This window comes from Myxine glutinosa, chromosome 1 (genome assembly GCF_964187855.1).
Source record: "Myxine glutinosa chromosome 1, kmMyxGlut1.1, whole genome shotgun sequence".
In the NCBI taxonomy this organism is placed as follows: Eukaryota; Metazoa; Chordata; class Myxini; order Myxiniformes; family Myxinidae; genus Myxine; species Myxine glutinosa.
The window spans coordinates 121,220,663-121,234,583 of NC_136261.1; the positions used below are offsets into that span (position 1 = coordinate 121,220,663).

Consider the following 13,921-nt stretch of genomic DNA (forward strand, 5'->3'; position numbering starts at 1 on the left):
ATTGCTCGTTGTGTGAATCGAGGGATTTTGTGCTCGAAGGGATTTGGGGCGAGAGACGGTAAATCCCATTTTGGCAAATTGTTTGTTTGTCTTGGTGTGTGCATAATTTGGGAATGCGATTCCAATGGAGTGTGCTTGGAGGAGTTGTAAAATCCAGTAAGAATGTCAAGGTATTGGCGTCGATTGGAAATGCGTTATTTTTCTTCCTATGTATGTAACATGTGATGAGTTAGACTTCTAGAGTTTACAAGAGTGTCGCTTAGACCGGTAGCACTGTAGTTTTCAATTGAGCGTGTTTGTTTCTTTTCTTCCGCGGGCAGCGGAACGGTCAGGGAGATGTAGACAGGAGGGGAGTGGAGGTGGGATTGCAGCAACTGACGTTGTACGGGCGGGCTGCTGTCGCCGCTCGCATTGACAGGACATAGCGGCGTTAACCAACTGGGCGGCGTGTTCGTGAACGGACGTCCGCTGCCGGACTCTACGAGGCAGAAAATCGTGGAACTGGCGCACAGCGGAGCGCGTCCCTGCGACATTTCCCGCATCCTGCAGGTAAATCCAGTGGAACACCAAAGCGACTCTGCTGCAACGCTCCCTCCCCCACCCCACAACCCCACCTCCTTTTACACCTGCACTTTCCTGGGTTTTGTTTCCTCTAACCACCGGTTCGGACAAGGTCGTCTGGCAATGGACCTCGAGGTAGGTATTCTAGATTGTCGATACACGCGATAACTCGCGTGCCCTGTGCGCATGCACCTGTACCTGTTGTATGCATAATTACTGAAGTTTGAGAGGGAAGTTGGAGAGTTGATCACAAAATTCTAATTAGAACGTGGTCTTTAATCGCACGCATGGGGATAGACGCACATCAATGTCATCATGTATGCACATGGTATATATATATATATATATATATATATATATATATATATATATATATATATATATATATATATATATATATATATATATATATATATATATATATATATATATATATATATGGATTGACTTTGGTCGACCTGTCGCGTTTACCCTGAAACCTACAAGGTGTCCAACGGGTGTGTGAGCAAGATTCTGGGCCGGTACTATGAGACGGGCTCGATCCGACCACGGGCGATAGGCGGAAGCAAGCCCAGAGTTGCCACACCGGAGGTTGTAACGAAGATCGCGCAGTTCAAACGGGAGTGTCCGTCGATCTTCGCGTGGGAGATTCGGGACCGACTTCTGTCCGAAGGGGCCTGCACCAACGACAACATTCCCAGCGTAAGTAAGCGATCGTCTCGTGATATCCATGCCGGGATGGACAAGGCGCAATCGATTTGCGCATTTACGCATTTCCCTTTTTCGGTGTCATCTTTGAAAACCCTTTTGCTTCTGATGATTGATTATCCAGAATAAAAAGTAAAAATAATGCAATTGTTTTTTAATTTTTTGTTAAATTGCGTGTTTTGGGAGTTACATTTACGTATTTACATAAACTTTTGTACTAACTTATGCTGAGCGGCTCTGTGGTTGATTGGTTAAAACCTTGTTGCTTTGCCCTCACTTGCTTCATCCCCATGGCTGCTCATTGGATATCCACATACCTTGCGATTAAGTGGTCACCTGTTTAGGATTGGTTCTTGGCCGTGGAAGCGTTCACGATTTTTCAACACCGCTAAATAGTAGATTGTTTTATTTGTATACAAAGCATATAAAATGTTCGAATTCTGAAGGAATATATGGACAGCTTGGTGCCTGTTTCACTAACTGACCTCGCAGTTCACCTTTGCTCTTTCCCGTCCTTTGGTCTCCAAGGTTTCTTCCATAAATCGCGTCCTACGCAACCTGGCGACGGAAAAGCAACAGCCCATGGGAGCCGAAGGGGTGTACGATAAACTCCGCATGCTAAACGGGCAGGGGGCTGGCTGGGTTGGCCGGCCTGGATGGTATCCCACCGCATCGATTACCGGCCAAGGCATACAAGGTGAGTACAAGAACTATCCATGATTCTCACGCACGTTCTGTTTCTACCAACTTGTTGCTTCAGCTCTGACTTCTTCCCTTCTTCCCCCATCAACACTTCTTCTCCCTCCCCATTCTACGCGTGATATATACAATGGTTGATCAGTTGTCTAACATAGAAGTTGAAGATTGATTGATAGGTTAAAAGTTAACAATTTTTGAAAAAGCACAATATAGAATAATGTCTCAATGGTAGTTATAGAAATTATGTAATACCAGTGACTTACTGAGATATATATATATGTATATATATATATTATATATATATATATATATATATATATATATATCAGTAAGTCACTGGTATTACATAATTTCTATAACTACCATTGAGACATTATTCTACATTGTGCTTTTTCAAAAATAATGCTCTCTCTATGGAGGTACGCTCACACACACACACACACACACACACACACACACACACACACACACACACACACACACACACATATATATATATATATATATATATATATATATGCGTCGGTCTCTGCCAGTTATGTCCACTTGGCCACTCATTTCAGTGGAAACAACAAAATCGCTTTGGATCGCTCCACGCATTTCTCTCCCTCTCGGCTCTCTCTCTCTCTCTCTGCTCTCTCTCTGCTCTCTCTCTCTGTTCTCTCCCTCTGCTCTCTCGCTCTCTCTGCTCTCTCTCTCTCTCTTGCGCTCTCTCTCTATGCTCTCTCTGCTCTCTCTCTCTGCTCTCTTTCTGCTCTCTCTGCTCTCTCTGCTCTCTCTCTGCTCTCTCTGCTCTCTCTCTGCTCTCTCTATCTCTCTCTCACTCTCACTCTCTCTCTCTCACTCTCTCTCTCTCGCTCTCTCTGCTCTCTCTCTGCTCTCTTGCCCTCTCTCTCTGCTCTCTTTCACTCTCTCTCTACCTTCTCTGCTCTCTCTCTCTCTCTCTCTCTGTCTCTCTCTCTCTCTCTCTGTCTCTCTCTCTCTCTCTCTCTGCACTCTCTCTGCTCTCTCGCTTTCTCTCTGCTCTCTCTCTCTCTCTTTCTGCTCTCTTTCTGCTCTCTCTGCACTCTCTCTCTTTCTGCTCTCTTTCTGCTCTCTCTGCTCTCTCTCTCTTTCTGCTCTCTCTCTGCTTTCTCTGGTCTCTCTCACTCTCTGCTCTCTCTCTCTCGCTCTCACTCTCGCTCTCTCTCTGTGCTCTCCCTCTCTCTCTTTCTGCTCTCTATCTCTCTATCTCTCTCCCTTTCCCTCTCTTCTCTCACTCCCTCTGCTCTCTCTCTGCTCTCTCTCTCACTCTCACTCTCTCTGTGCTCTCTCTCTGCTCTCTTGCTCTCTCTCTCTGCTCTCTCTCTTTCTGCTCTCTTTCTGCTCTCTCTGCTCTCTCTCTTTCTACTCTCTCTGCACCCTCCCTCTCTTTCTGCTCTCTCTGCTCTCTCTCTGCACTCTCTCTCTTGCTCTCTCTCGCTTCCTCTCTGCTCTCTCTGCTCTCTCACTCTCTCTGCTCTCTCACTCTCTCTCTGCTCTCTCTCTCACTCTCTCTCTTCTCTCTCTCGCTCTCTCTCTGCTCTATCGCTCTCTCTGCTCTCTCACGCTCTCTCTGCTCTCTCCCTCTCTCTCTCTAGCCCTCTCTCTCTCCCCTCCCTCTCTGCTCTTCCTTTCTTCCTCTCTCCCCCTCTCTCTCTCTCCTTTTCCCTCCTCTCTCTCTTTCTTTCTCTCCCTCTCTCTCTCTTTCCCTCTCTCCCTATCTCTCTTCCCCTCTTCCTCTCTTCCCCTCTCCCTGTCTCCCTCTCTCCCTCTCCTCGCTCTCTCTCGCTCTCTCTGTGCTTTCTCTGCTCTCCCTACTTCTCTCTCTCTCTCTGCTCTCACTCTCTCTCTTTCTGCTCTCTCATTGCTCTCTCTCTCTCTTTCTGCTCTCTCTCTTTCTACTCTCACTCTCTCACTCACTCTCTCACTCTCTCTGCTCTCTCTGATATCTGCTGTCTCTCTGCTCTCTGCTCTCTCTCTCTGCTCTATCTGCTCTCTCTTTGTCTGCTCTCTCTGCTCTCTCTCCTCTGCTCTCTCTCTCTGCTCTCTCTGCTCTCTTTCTCTCTCGCTCTCTCTCTGCTCTCTCTCTCTCTCTGCGTGCTCTCTCCCTCTCTGCTTTTCCTCTCTTCCTCCCTCCCTCTCTCTCACACCTTTCCCTCTCTCTCTCTCTTTCTCTCTCTCCCTCTCTCCCTCCTCTCTCTCTCCTCTCTCTCTCTCTCCTATCTTCCTCTCTCCCTGTCTCCCTCTCTCCCTCGCTTGCACGCTCTCGCTCTCTCTGTGCTCTATCTGCTCTCTCTGCTCTCTCTCTGCTCTCACTCTCTCTCTTTCTGCTCGCTCTTTGCTCTCTCTCTCTCTTTCTGCTCTCTCTCTCTTTCTACTCTCACCCTCTCACTCACTCTCTCACTCTCTCGCTCTCTGCTCTCTCTCTGCTCTCTGCTCTCTCTCTCTATGATCTCTCTCTCTGCTCTCTCTTTCTCTGCTCTCTCTCTGCTCTCTCTCTGCTCTCTCTGCTCTCTTTCTCTCTCGCTCTCTCTCTGCTCTCTCTCTCTGCGCTCTCTCTGTGCTCTTTCTCTCTGCGCTCTCTCTCTGCCTCTGCACTTTCTCTCTGTGCTCTCTCTCTCTCTGCGCTCTCTCTCTCTCTGCTCCCTCTCTCTGCTCCCTCTCTCTGCTCCCTCTCTCTGCTCCCTCTCTCTCTGCTCCCTCTCTCTCTCTGCTCACCCTCCCTCTCTCTCTGTCTCTGTCTCTCTCGCTCTCTCTTGGTCTCTCTCTCTCTCACTCTGCGCTTTCTCTCTCTCTGCGCTCTCTCTCTCTGCACGCTGTCTCTCTCTGCGCTCTCTGTGCTCTCTCTCTCTGCACTCTCTCTCTGCTCCCTCTCTCTCTCTGCTCCCTCTCTCTGTCTCTCTCTCTGCTCCCTCTCCCTCTCTCTGTCTCTGTCTCTCTCTCGCTCTCTCTGGTCTCTCTCTCTCTCTCTCTCTCTCTCTCTCTCTCTCTCTCTCTGTCGCCACCTGTCGGCTGTCGGTGCGTTGGGTGCGGTGTCATAGCGTCTGCTCGTGTTTTGGCATTGTTGCTCCATGCTCGTGGTTTGTATCTTTACCCTCCCCTTACCTCTTCTCACCTTTGTGCCGTCTTTGTGTATCACCCTTCCACGTAATCATCCCTTCCCCCCTCTTGAGAGTGAGAGAGCACACGTGGTGAGACCGGTGAAGGTTCCCCGTTAGGGCGGTTCCCTCTTCGGTTTTTTTTCGCTTCGTGTTACAAATCATAATACCTTTTTCCGTTTCTTTTTACGTAAATATTTTTATTTTTCGTTTGTTTACTGGAGCCTTTTGGCTTCATTAACCCTTTATACATTTATCCTTTGTTAAGCGTGGAAACGATGGTGGATAGCTCTCATTACATGTCTCTTGAAGCGCTAACCCGGAAGCACGGGTTAGTTTGTTCACCTCTGTTGGGAATCGATGTCGAGGCCATTATCCTTGCCGTCGGAGAGATAATCGGTTTGGATAATGTAAAAGCGGCTTCTCGCATGAATAAACGCGTGGTAATCTTTGTTTCCACAGTGCCCATGGTTGCTCAAATAGTCGAGCACGGGCTTTTCTTTGCTCCCAACGTGTTTGTTCAGGTATGTCCACTCGACACGCCGGCAGTTCGGGTTTCTCTCTCTAATGCTCCTCCATTCCTTAAGAACAAAGACCTTGTTACTGAACTAAACAAACTTGGTTCTGTCGTCTCTTCAGTTACTATGGTTCCTATACGAGGAAAAAATAGCCGTTTAAAACACATCATGTCCTTTCGTCGTTTCGTTTATATGATTTTGCCGTGTGGTGTAACCTCTTTAAATGTGGTATTGCCCTTCAAGGTCGAAGGTCACACTTATCGGGTCTTTGTCTCCACAGAGTCTCTATTTTGTTTTGAGTGTGGTCAATATGGTCATTTAAAAGACTCGTGCCTGAAAAAGTCCACAGATAGAGTCACTAGCCTGAATGGTGATGAACAGCAGGGCTCTACTGAGATCGTTGTCGTTGATGTAAACAATATGGGTGATGCTAATGCAAACCCCATTGTAGACAAACAGAGAACCAGGAAAAGAACCCTCCCACCTTCTAGCGACCTCAACGAGCCTGATAATAAGGTCTTGGCCGGTCCTCCAACCTTCGCTAAAGTGGTTAGTGAAGGTAATGGTGGAGCGCAACCTCCTCCTCCTCAGGGGTTGCCTCCAGTTGAGGTAATCCCTCAGCCTCCTCTGCCTTCAGAATCTTTTGAGGGTAATGTGATAAATGCTGAAAATTTATGTGTTGGCCAGACAGCACCTGAGTCTTTCCGGTGTTCTGAGGGTAAACCTCCATGTGAGGTTGAGCCTCCGTGTGTGTCCCTTGCTGAAGCTTGTGTTGATTGTGCCACCCCTCCCTCTGTGCGGAGTGGTGAGTGTGTAGGAAATAGTGATCCGTCTGTGATCGAATCCTCCATTGAGGCAGCTGAGCCTTGTCAAGCTCATGGTCAGCAGGGTGATAGTGCTGAAGTCTCAGATTGTCGTGTTGATGAGCCTGTTGCTTAGGCAATGGACTCTCAATTATTACGTGCTCCTCCCCAAACCCCCTGGTCATGGTGTACCTCCGAGCCCCGAGAGGAGTCAGGGCAGAAAGATGTGTTATTCTGTGTCAAAGATCAATGGTGAAAACACACCAATTGTTACCAACAAACAAATACTGTATTAAGATCACACAAGAATAACAACACAAAAACAATAGTAATCAATTGTACAACCAATATATATTTCCTATGATGGTACCATCAGGTTTGTACAATATAACTCACTGTGCTCCAAGTGAGCGAAAAGAAGAACATTCCCCAATGTCTCTATTCCGGCATCCAACCAAAGTCGATCCGCTCCAGCGATCGTCAGAACGATGTCTAATCGAGACCAGAATCCCGTTCGGATGACAGTCACAGTCCTGCTGCCAAAGCTGCATAAAGGCGCCCTCAAGGCGACTGGGAAATCACACCCTCGGGTATGGACGTTCCACGGCTCCCACTCGGCGAACCACAGATTTCCAACTCAAAAGCTACGTGCACACACACACACCAGATTAGCGTCTGAATGCGGGCAAAATGGTTTGAAGCGAAGTGAAAAACCTTGAGCGAAGCGCAAAGCGCGTGAGTCAAAATGGCCGACAGCCCGTTCTCGAGGTGTAACGGCACTACGATGATTCTTGTCGGAATCAACCGCAAAACCTGACATGCAGGTGGATCTGTCACAGCGATAACAACTCTGTCGCAGGAATCCCTTTCCTGGGAAACCCAAAGTTCACTCGTGACTCTCTTTCACCAATCGTTTGCTCCAGACCTCGAAGCAGCTAGGCTTCTTCCCCGACTCACTCGCTCTGCCTTTTCTTCCTCTTCTTCTCCCTCGTCGTCCGGTTCCCGATCCGGTTTCCTGTTTCTTTTGAAACATTAACTTTTTACCTTCTGGAACCAGTAATCTCTATCTCACTTAAACGACAACACTAATAGTACATGGAATCACAATGTTTACAGCAGATGAAAACCACAACAACAGAAGTGACGAATCCGTAACACTTCCCCCCCTCAAGAAAGAAAGTTTGAACATAGTGAAAACTTTCTTTGCAGGCAAAAACTCTTTTAACAAACAAAAGTAAAACTCACACCCAAATTATCAATTCACGTGAGCAACAATAATTAATATTCCCCAAAATAAAGCAAAATAACTTCCAAACAACCTGCAGAGATTTCCAAAGTTAGTTCACTCTGGACAAAGCATCAGCAATGACATTGTCCCTGCCCTTTACATGCTCAATTTCCAAGTTGACCTCCTGCAAAGCCAAACTCCATCTCATCAACCTCTGGTTTTTATTTTTCATTTTTTGAATGAAGGTTAAGGGGTTGTGATCAGTGAAGACTTTAATAGGAAAGGTAGTAGTTCCCAGATACACCTCATAATGCTGAAGCGTTAGCAGGAGAGCAAGGGTCTCTTTTTCCACAGTGGCATAATTTGCCTGATGTTTGTCAAACTTTTTGGAGTAGTAGCACACCGGGTGACCCACTCCATCCTCATCTTCCTGTAATAGAACTGCCCCAGCCCCCGCATCACTTGCATCAATGGACAACTTGAAAGGTGCTTGAAAATCCGGGCCTGCTCAGACAGGAGAGCTCATTAATATTGCTTTGACGTGGGCAAAGGCAGCCTGACATTTGTCATCCCAAACAAACTTGGTCTCTTTCCTCAGCAAATTCATTAAAGGGGCTACCACATCAGAAAAATTCCTGCAGAACCGCCGGTACCAACAAGCCATACCCAAGAATCTCATAAGCTCCTTCTTCCCTTTTGGAACTTGGAAGCGATCAATGGCTTCTATCTTGGCTGTCACCGATTGCACCTGACCCTGACCTACTATATGGCCAAGGAACACCACTTGTGCCTTTACAAACTCACTCTTAGATAAGTTGATGGTCAACCCTGCCTCGGTCAGTTTCTTGAAAAATGCCTGAATTTGTTTAATATGATCTTCCATTCTTCCATGGTCATAGTGTGGATGATGACATCATCCAGATAAGCCTCCACCCCCTCAAGGTCTGCAATAAGCTTATTAATCAGCCGTTGAAATGTAGCAGGCCCATTTTTTAATCTGAAGGGAAGAACCTTGTACTGATTCAACCCATTTGGTGTTGGGTTGAATGTTGACCATTGTTGGTCAACCCTAAAGCCGAGATTTCCTTGGCTCTATCAGTAAGAGGAATCTGCCAATACCCTTTCAGCAAGTCAAATTTAGTTACAAATTTAGCTGGGCCTATTCTATCAATACAGTCATCAATCCTCGGGATGGGATATGAGTCGGTCTTGGTCACTGCATTAACCCGTTTTAAATCCGTACAACAGTGAAAACTGCCATCGGGTTTTGGAACCAACACACATGGTGAGCTCCATTCACTGCTGCTTGGTTCGATGATGTCATTCTCCAACATATACTGAATCTCCTTCCGAGGATACTCCATCTTCACAGGGTTCATCCGATAGGGTTGTTGCTCCACAGGAGTGGCTTCCCCCACCTCAATATCATGATATACCAGGTCAGTACGACCAGGTACATCTGTGAACAAATGTGCAAATTCAAAAATTAGGCGGGATAGTTGTCCTTGTTGTTCCCTTGTCAAATGACCTAATTTCTCATCTAAGTGACTCAACACTTCCGCGTTCGTCAATCTGGGACAAGCCTGGTCATCAAAGTTATCAAACTTCACACCGGCCTCAACCTCTGGATTCTCTTGCACCCCGACTACAGGCACGACAGGTGAGACAGGAACCATTTCTTCCACAGGCTTCCTCTCATAATATTTCTTCAGACGGTTGACATGACACAGCTGCCGCTTTTTCCGTCGATCGGGAGTTGTCACCACGTAATCTGTTTCATGAACCCTCCTTTCGATTCCATAGGGACCAAAATATCTAGCCTGTAGTGGCTGACCTGGAACAGGAAGCAACACTAACACTCGGTCCTCAGGACTGAAATTTCTTATCTGAGATTTCTCGTCATGTCTCACTTTCATTTTATCCTGTGTCACTTTCAAGTTTCTTCTCGCAACATCACAAGCCTTTGCCAGTCTGTGCCTAACCGTTGACACATACTCCACCACTGTTGACTGTGACTCCTCCTGTAGCCACTGTTCTTTCACCAATTTCAACGGTCCTCACACTGCGTGTCCAAACACAAGTTCAAAAGGTCTGAACCCCAATGACTCCTGGACAGATTCCCTCACAGCAAACAACAATAAGGGTATTCCTTCATCCCAATCCTTGTCACATTCAAAACAATACGTTCTGATCATATTCTTCAATGTCTGATGAAACCTTTCCAAGGCCCCTTGGCTTTCGGGATGGTAAGTACTTGATCTTGCTTGCTCCACTCCCAACAGGTGTACCACTTGCTGAAAAAGTGTTGACATGAAATTGGAACCCTAATCAGACTGGATGACCTTAGGTAGGCCAACCAAAGTGAAAAATTTAATCAAGGCCTTCGCAATAACTGCCGCAGTAATTTTTCTAAGAGGCACTGCCTCTGGGAACCTTGTGGAAGCGCACATGATGGTCAACAAATACTGATGTCCAGCCTTAGTTTTAGGTAAAGGGCCTACACAGTCAATAATGACACGGTTGAATGGCTCTTCAAAAGCTGGAGTGGATTTTAAAGGTGCGGATGGGACTTTCTGATTAGGTTTTCCCACCAGCTGGCAAGAATGGCAAGATTTACAGAAATCCGCCACATCACGTCGCAATCCTGGCCAGAAAAAATGGACCAATATTCTGTCACAGGTCTTGTTCACTCCAAGGTGCCCGGCCAAAGGTGTCTCATGCACCAAACTCAATATCTCCTTCCGGTACGGCGGTGGCACCACAATTTGGTGATGAACTTTCCACTCATTGTTTGCTGGCACCTGCAGTGGTCTCCATTTTCTCATGAGTATTTTCCCTTTCATGAAGTAACCAACAGGTATCTTCATAGCCTCTTCCTCTGTGACGGCTTTACCAATTAAACTCCGGATCTCCGAATCTCCGTGTTGTTCTTCAACAAGTCTCTTTCGGACCAGCACCGTTTCCTCAACCTCGCTCCCAGATGTCTCCGACGGACACTCCATTTCCTGTTTGGTTCCAGATGCCACCTTTTCCTTACCTCTTTCAGAATTTTCCTCCAATACCTCCAAGGAACCCAATTCCACATCGCCTTCCTTCTCCTTCTCTTCAGAGCGCTTCCAACCCATAGCACGAGTCACTGTACAAGATGGAAAGATACCCGGATTCTCCTGCTCTAGCTGTGCGGTGTTATTTTCCATACTGGGCTTTTCAATCAACATTGGGTTACCAAAAACTCGACCACCGGCCAAATCATTCCCGACAATAAAAGAGATTCCCTCTACAGGAAGAGTGGCTTGTAAACCTACGGTGACCAGTCCTGACACCAAATCAAACTTCAAATGGATGACATGAATGGAGCTTTAACATAGCCACCAACCCCCTGTAAAAGAACACGAACACCAGTTGCCGTCTTCTCTGACAATGGCAAAATGCCCTCAAGCATCAAAGATTGATGTGCTCCTGTGTCCCTCAATACCCTAACAGGTCTCTGGTTCGTTAAGTCTCCATCCAGTGACACAAACCCCTCTGAAATAAAAGGTTTGTAACCCCCTTGAACAAGGTCGTTCTGTGATGCCGTAACTTTGGCATGGGAACCTTCACAAGGCACTGTCCTCCAAGGATGATTTCTCGCATTTGCCAATGCATTCGGAGTTGTACTAGTCTGACTCCGGTCCTGATTTTTCCTTTTCAGGGCGTAACATTGGGACATCAAATGCCCATGTTTCTTGCAAAAAGCGCAACTAGGCCCGGAGAAAAAACTCGAGGTCTGCCTCGGCCCCCCCAGAAGATAAGTCTGTCTTGGAACTGTAGTCTTCTGATCCCTAAAAGTCGCGGTATCAGATTTGTCCCCATAGTCATCTCTAGGCCGCCTCCTTGAATATTTGTTCTCCGCCCCTGATTTACCATAACTCCCCTGGCTAACTATAGGCGGAAAGTTAGGTTTCTGGAACCCCATCCTGTGTGTCAAGGCATAGTCATCTGCCACGGTTGCTGCCTCATACAACTCTGGTACTTTCTTTTCATCCAGATGGACTTTAATCTCCGCGTGGACACACTATTTGAATTCCTCCACCAAGATCAATTGTCGCAACAGGTTGAAGTCTTTCCCAATCCCCTTCGAGTCACACCACCGTTCAAACATGGTTTCCTTCATTCTGGCAAACTCCACATGGGTCTCACTCTCCCTCTTCCTGGCATTCCTGAATTTTTGCCGGTAAGCTTCAGGGACCAATTCATAGGCTTTGAGAATGGCTTTCTTCACTTTCTCATAATCTGCACATTGGTCAATCGGTAAAGCCGAATAGATATCTTGAGCTTTACCCACCAGAACACTTTGCACAAACATAGTCCAGGACCCCACAGGCCATTTTAGCATTTGAGCCACTTTCTCAAAGTGTAAAAAAAACTTGGCTACCTCCTTTTCATTGAAGGGTGGAACTCGCCTCACATGCCTACCAACATCCCAAGTGTTCTGACTAGTTGTCGAACTAGCCGGCATGGATACTACTTCTCTCCGTTCTCCCATGAATTCCAGCTCCTTGAGTTTAAGTTCCTTCTGATACTCCATGTCACGTTCCTTTAACTCCCTTTCGGCTCTCCTTTCCTCTGCTCTTTCCTCTGCTCTTCTTTCTTCTTCAGCTCTCCTTTCCTCTGCTCTTTCCTCTGCTCTTCTTTCCTCGAGTTCTTTTTCAGTTCTCCTTTCCTCTGCTTTTAACCTTTCCTGGCTCTGCAGTTGCATCTCCATTTTCCGGAGCTCCACATTTTCTTTTTCCTCGGGTAACCAATCCAAGGCTACCTCTTTCCATGTTCCTTGTCCCACCAGAGATTCTACCACCAATATCTGCATCTCTGCTTTCTTCATATTAACTCGGACCTCCAAGTTAAAATGTCTGGCCAATATCAAGAGTTCCGATTTTTTTAACACATCGAACTGTGCCTCATTAGGGGACGCCGCAAACTTTTCTGCGTCAAACACCATGGTGACTATCAGTTAACACCTGTTAACCTTCACACAAAAAATTCCAAATTTGGGAATTTTGGGAATGTTAGGGAATTCTATCCTGGATGAATGTTAGGGAATTTAATCCCGGACGAGGATGTTCGGGAATTCTATCCCGGACGAGTGTTAGGGACTTTAATCCCGGATGAGGATGTTAGGGAATTCTATCCCGGACGAGTTTTGGGAATTTTGTCAGCAAAGACGAGCCCCCAATTTCTGTTACGTGCTCCTCCCCAAACCCCCTGGTCACGGTGTATCTCCGAGCCCCGAGAGGAGTCACGGCATAAAGATGTTTTATTCTGTGTCAAAGATCAATGGTGAAACCACACCAATTGTTACCAACAAACAAATACTGTATTAAGATCACACAAGAATAACAACACAAAAACAATAGTAATCAATTGTACAACCAATATATATTTCCTATGATGGTACCATCAGGTTCGTACAATATAACTCACTGTGCTTTAAGTGAGCGAAAAGAAGAACATTCCCCAATGTCTCTATTCCGGCATCCAGCCAAAGTCGATCCGCTCCAGTGATCATCAGAACAATGTCTAATCGAGACCAGAATCCTGTTCAGATGACAGTCACAGTCCCATTGCCAATGCTGCGTAAAGGCGCCCTCAAGAGGACTATGAAATCACACCCTCGGGTATGGACGTTCCACGGTTCCCACTCGGCGAACCGCAGATTTCCAACTCAAAAGCAACGTTGCACACACACACCAGATTAGCGTCTGAATGCGGTGAAAATGGTTTGAAGGGAAGTGAAAAACCTTGAGCGAAGCGCAAAGCACACAAGTCAAAATTGCCGACGGCCCGTTCTCGAGGCGTAACGGTACTATGATGATTCTCGTCGGAATCAACCGCAAAACCTGACAAGCAGGTGGATCTGTCACAGCGATAACAACTCTGTCGCAGGAATCCCTTTCCTGGGAAACCCATAGTTCACTCGTGACTCTCGTTCACCAATCGTTCACTCCAGACCTCGAAGCAGCTAGGCTTCTTCCCCGACTCACTCGCTCCGCCTTCTCTTCCTCTTCTTCTCCCTCGTCGTCCGGTTCCCGATCTGGTTTCCTATTTCTTGTAAAACATTAACTTTTTTACCTTCTGAAAACAGTAATCTCTATCTCACTTAAACGACAACACTAATAGTACATGGAATCAAAAATGCTTACAGTGGAGGCAAATCACAACAACGGAAGTGACGAATCCGTAACAAGTCCACAGGTAGAGTCACTAGCCTGAATGGTGATGAACAGCAGGGCTCTACTGAGATCGCTG

At 46.7% G+C, this 13,921-nt stretch overlaps 1 protein-coding gene across 1 annotated transcript in view; it reads left to right on the plus strand.

Moving 5' to 3' along the window:
* Positions 1 to 320: 320 nt before the first annotated feature.
* The window catches only part of LOC137427916 (paired box protein Pax-6-like), a 152,726-nt gene continuing 139,125 nt past the window's right edge, over positions 321 to 13,921 (plus strand). The window contains exons 1-3 of the mRNA XM_078776596.1: positions 321 to 549; positions 1,048 to 1,263; positions 1,798 to 1,966. Of these exons, the coding sequence (XP_078632722.1) occupies positions 1,852 to 1,966 (115 nt within the window). The 5' untranslated portion in view covers positions 321 to 549; positions 1,048 to 1,263; positions 1,798 to 1,851. The remainder of the gene's footprint in view (positions 550 to 1,047; positions 1,264 to 1,797; positions 1,967 to 13,921) is intronic.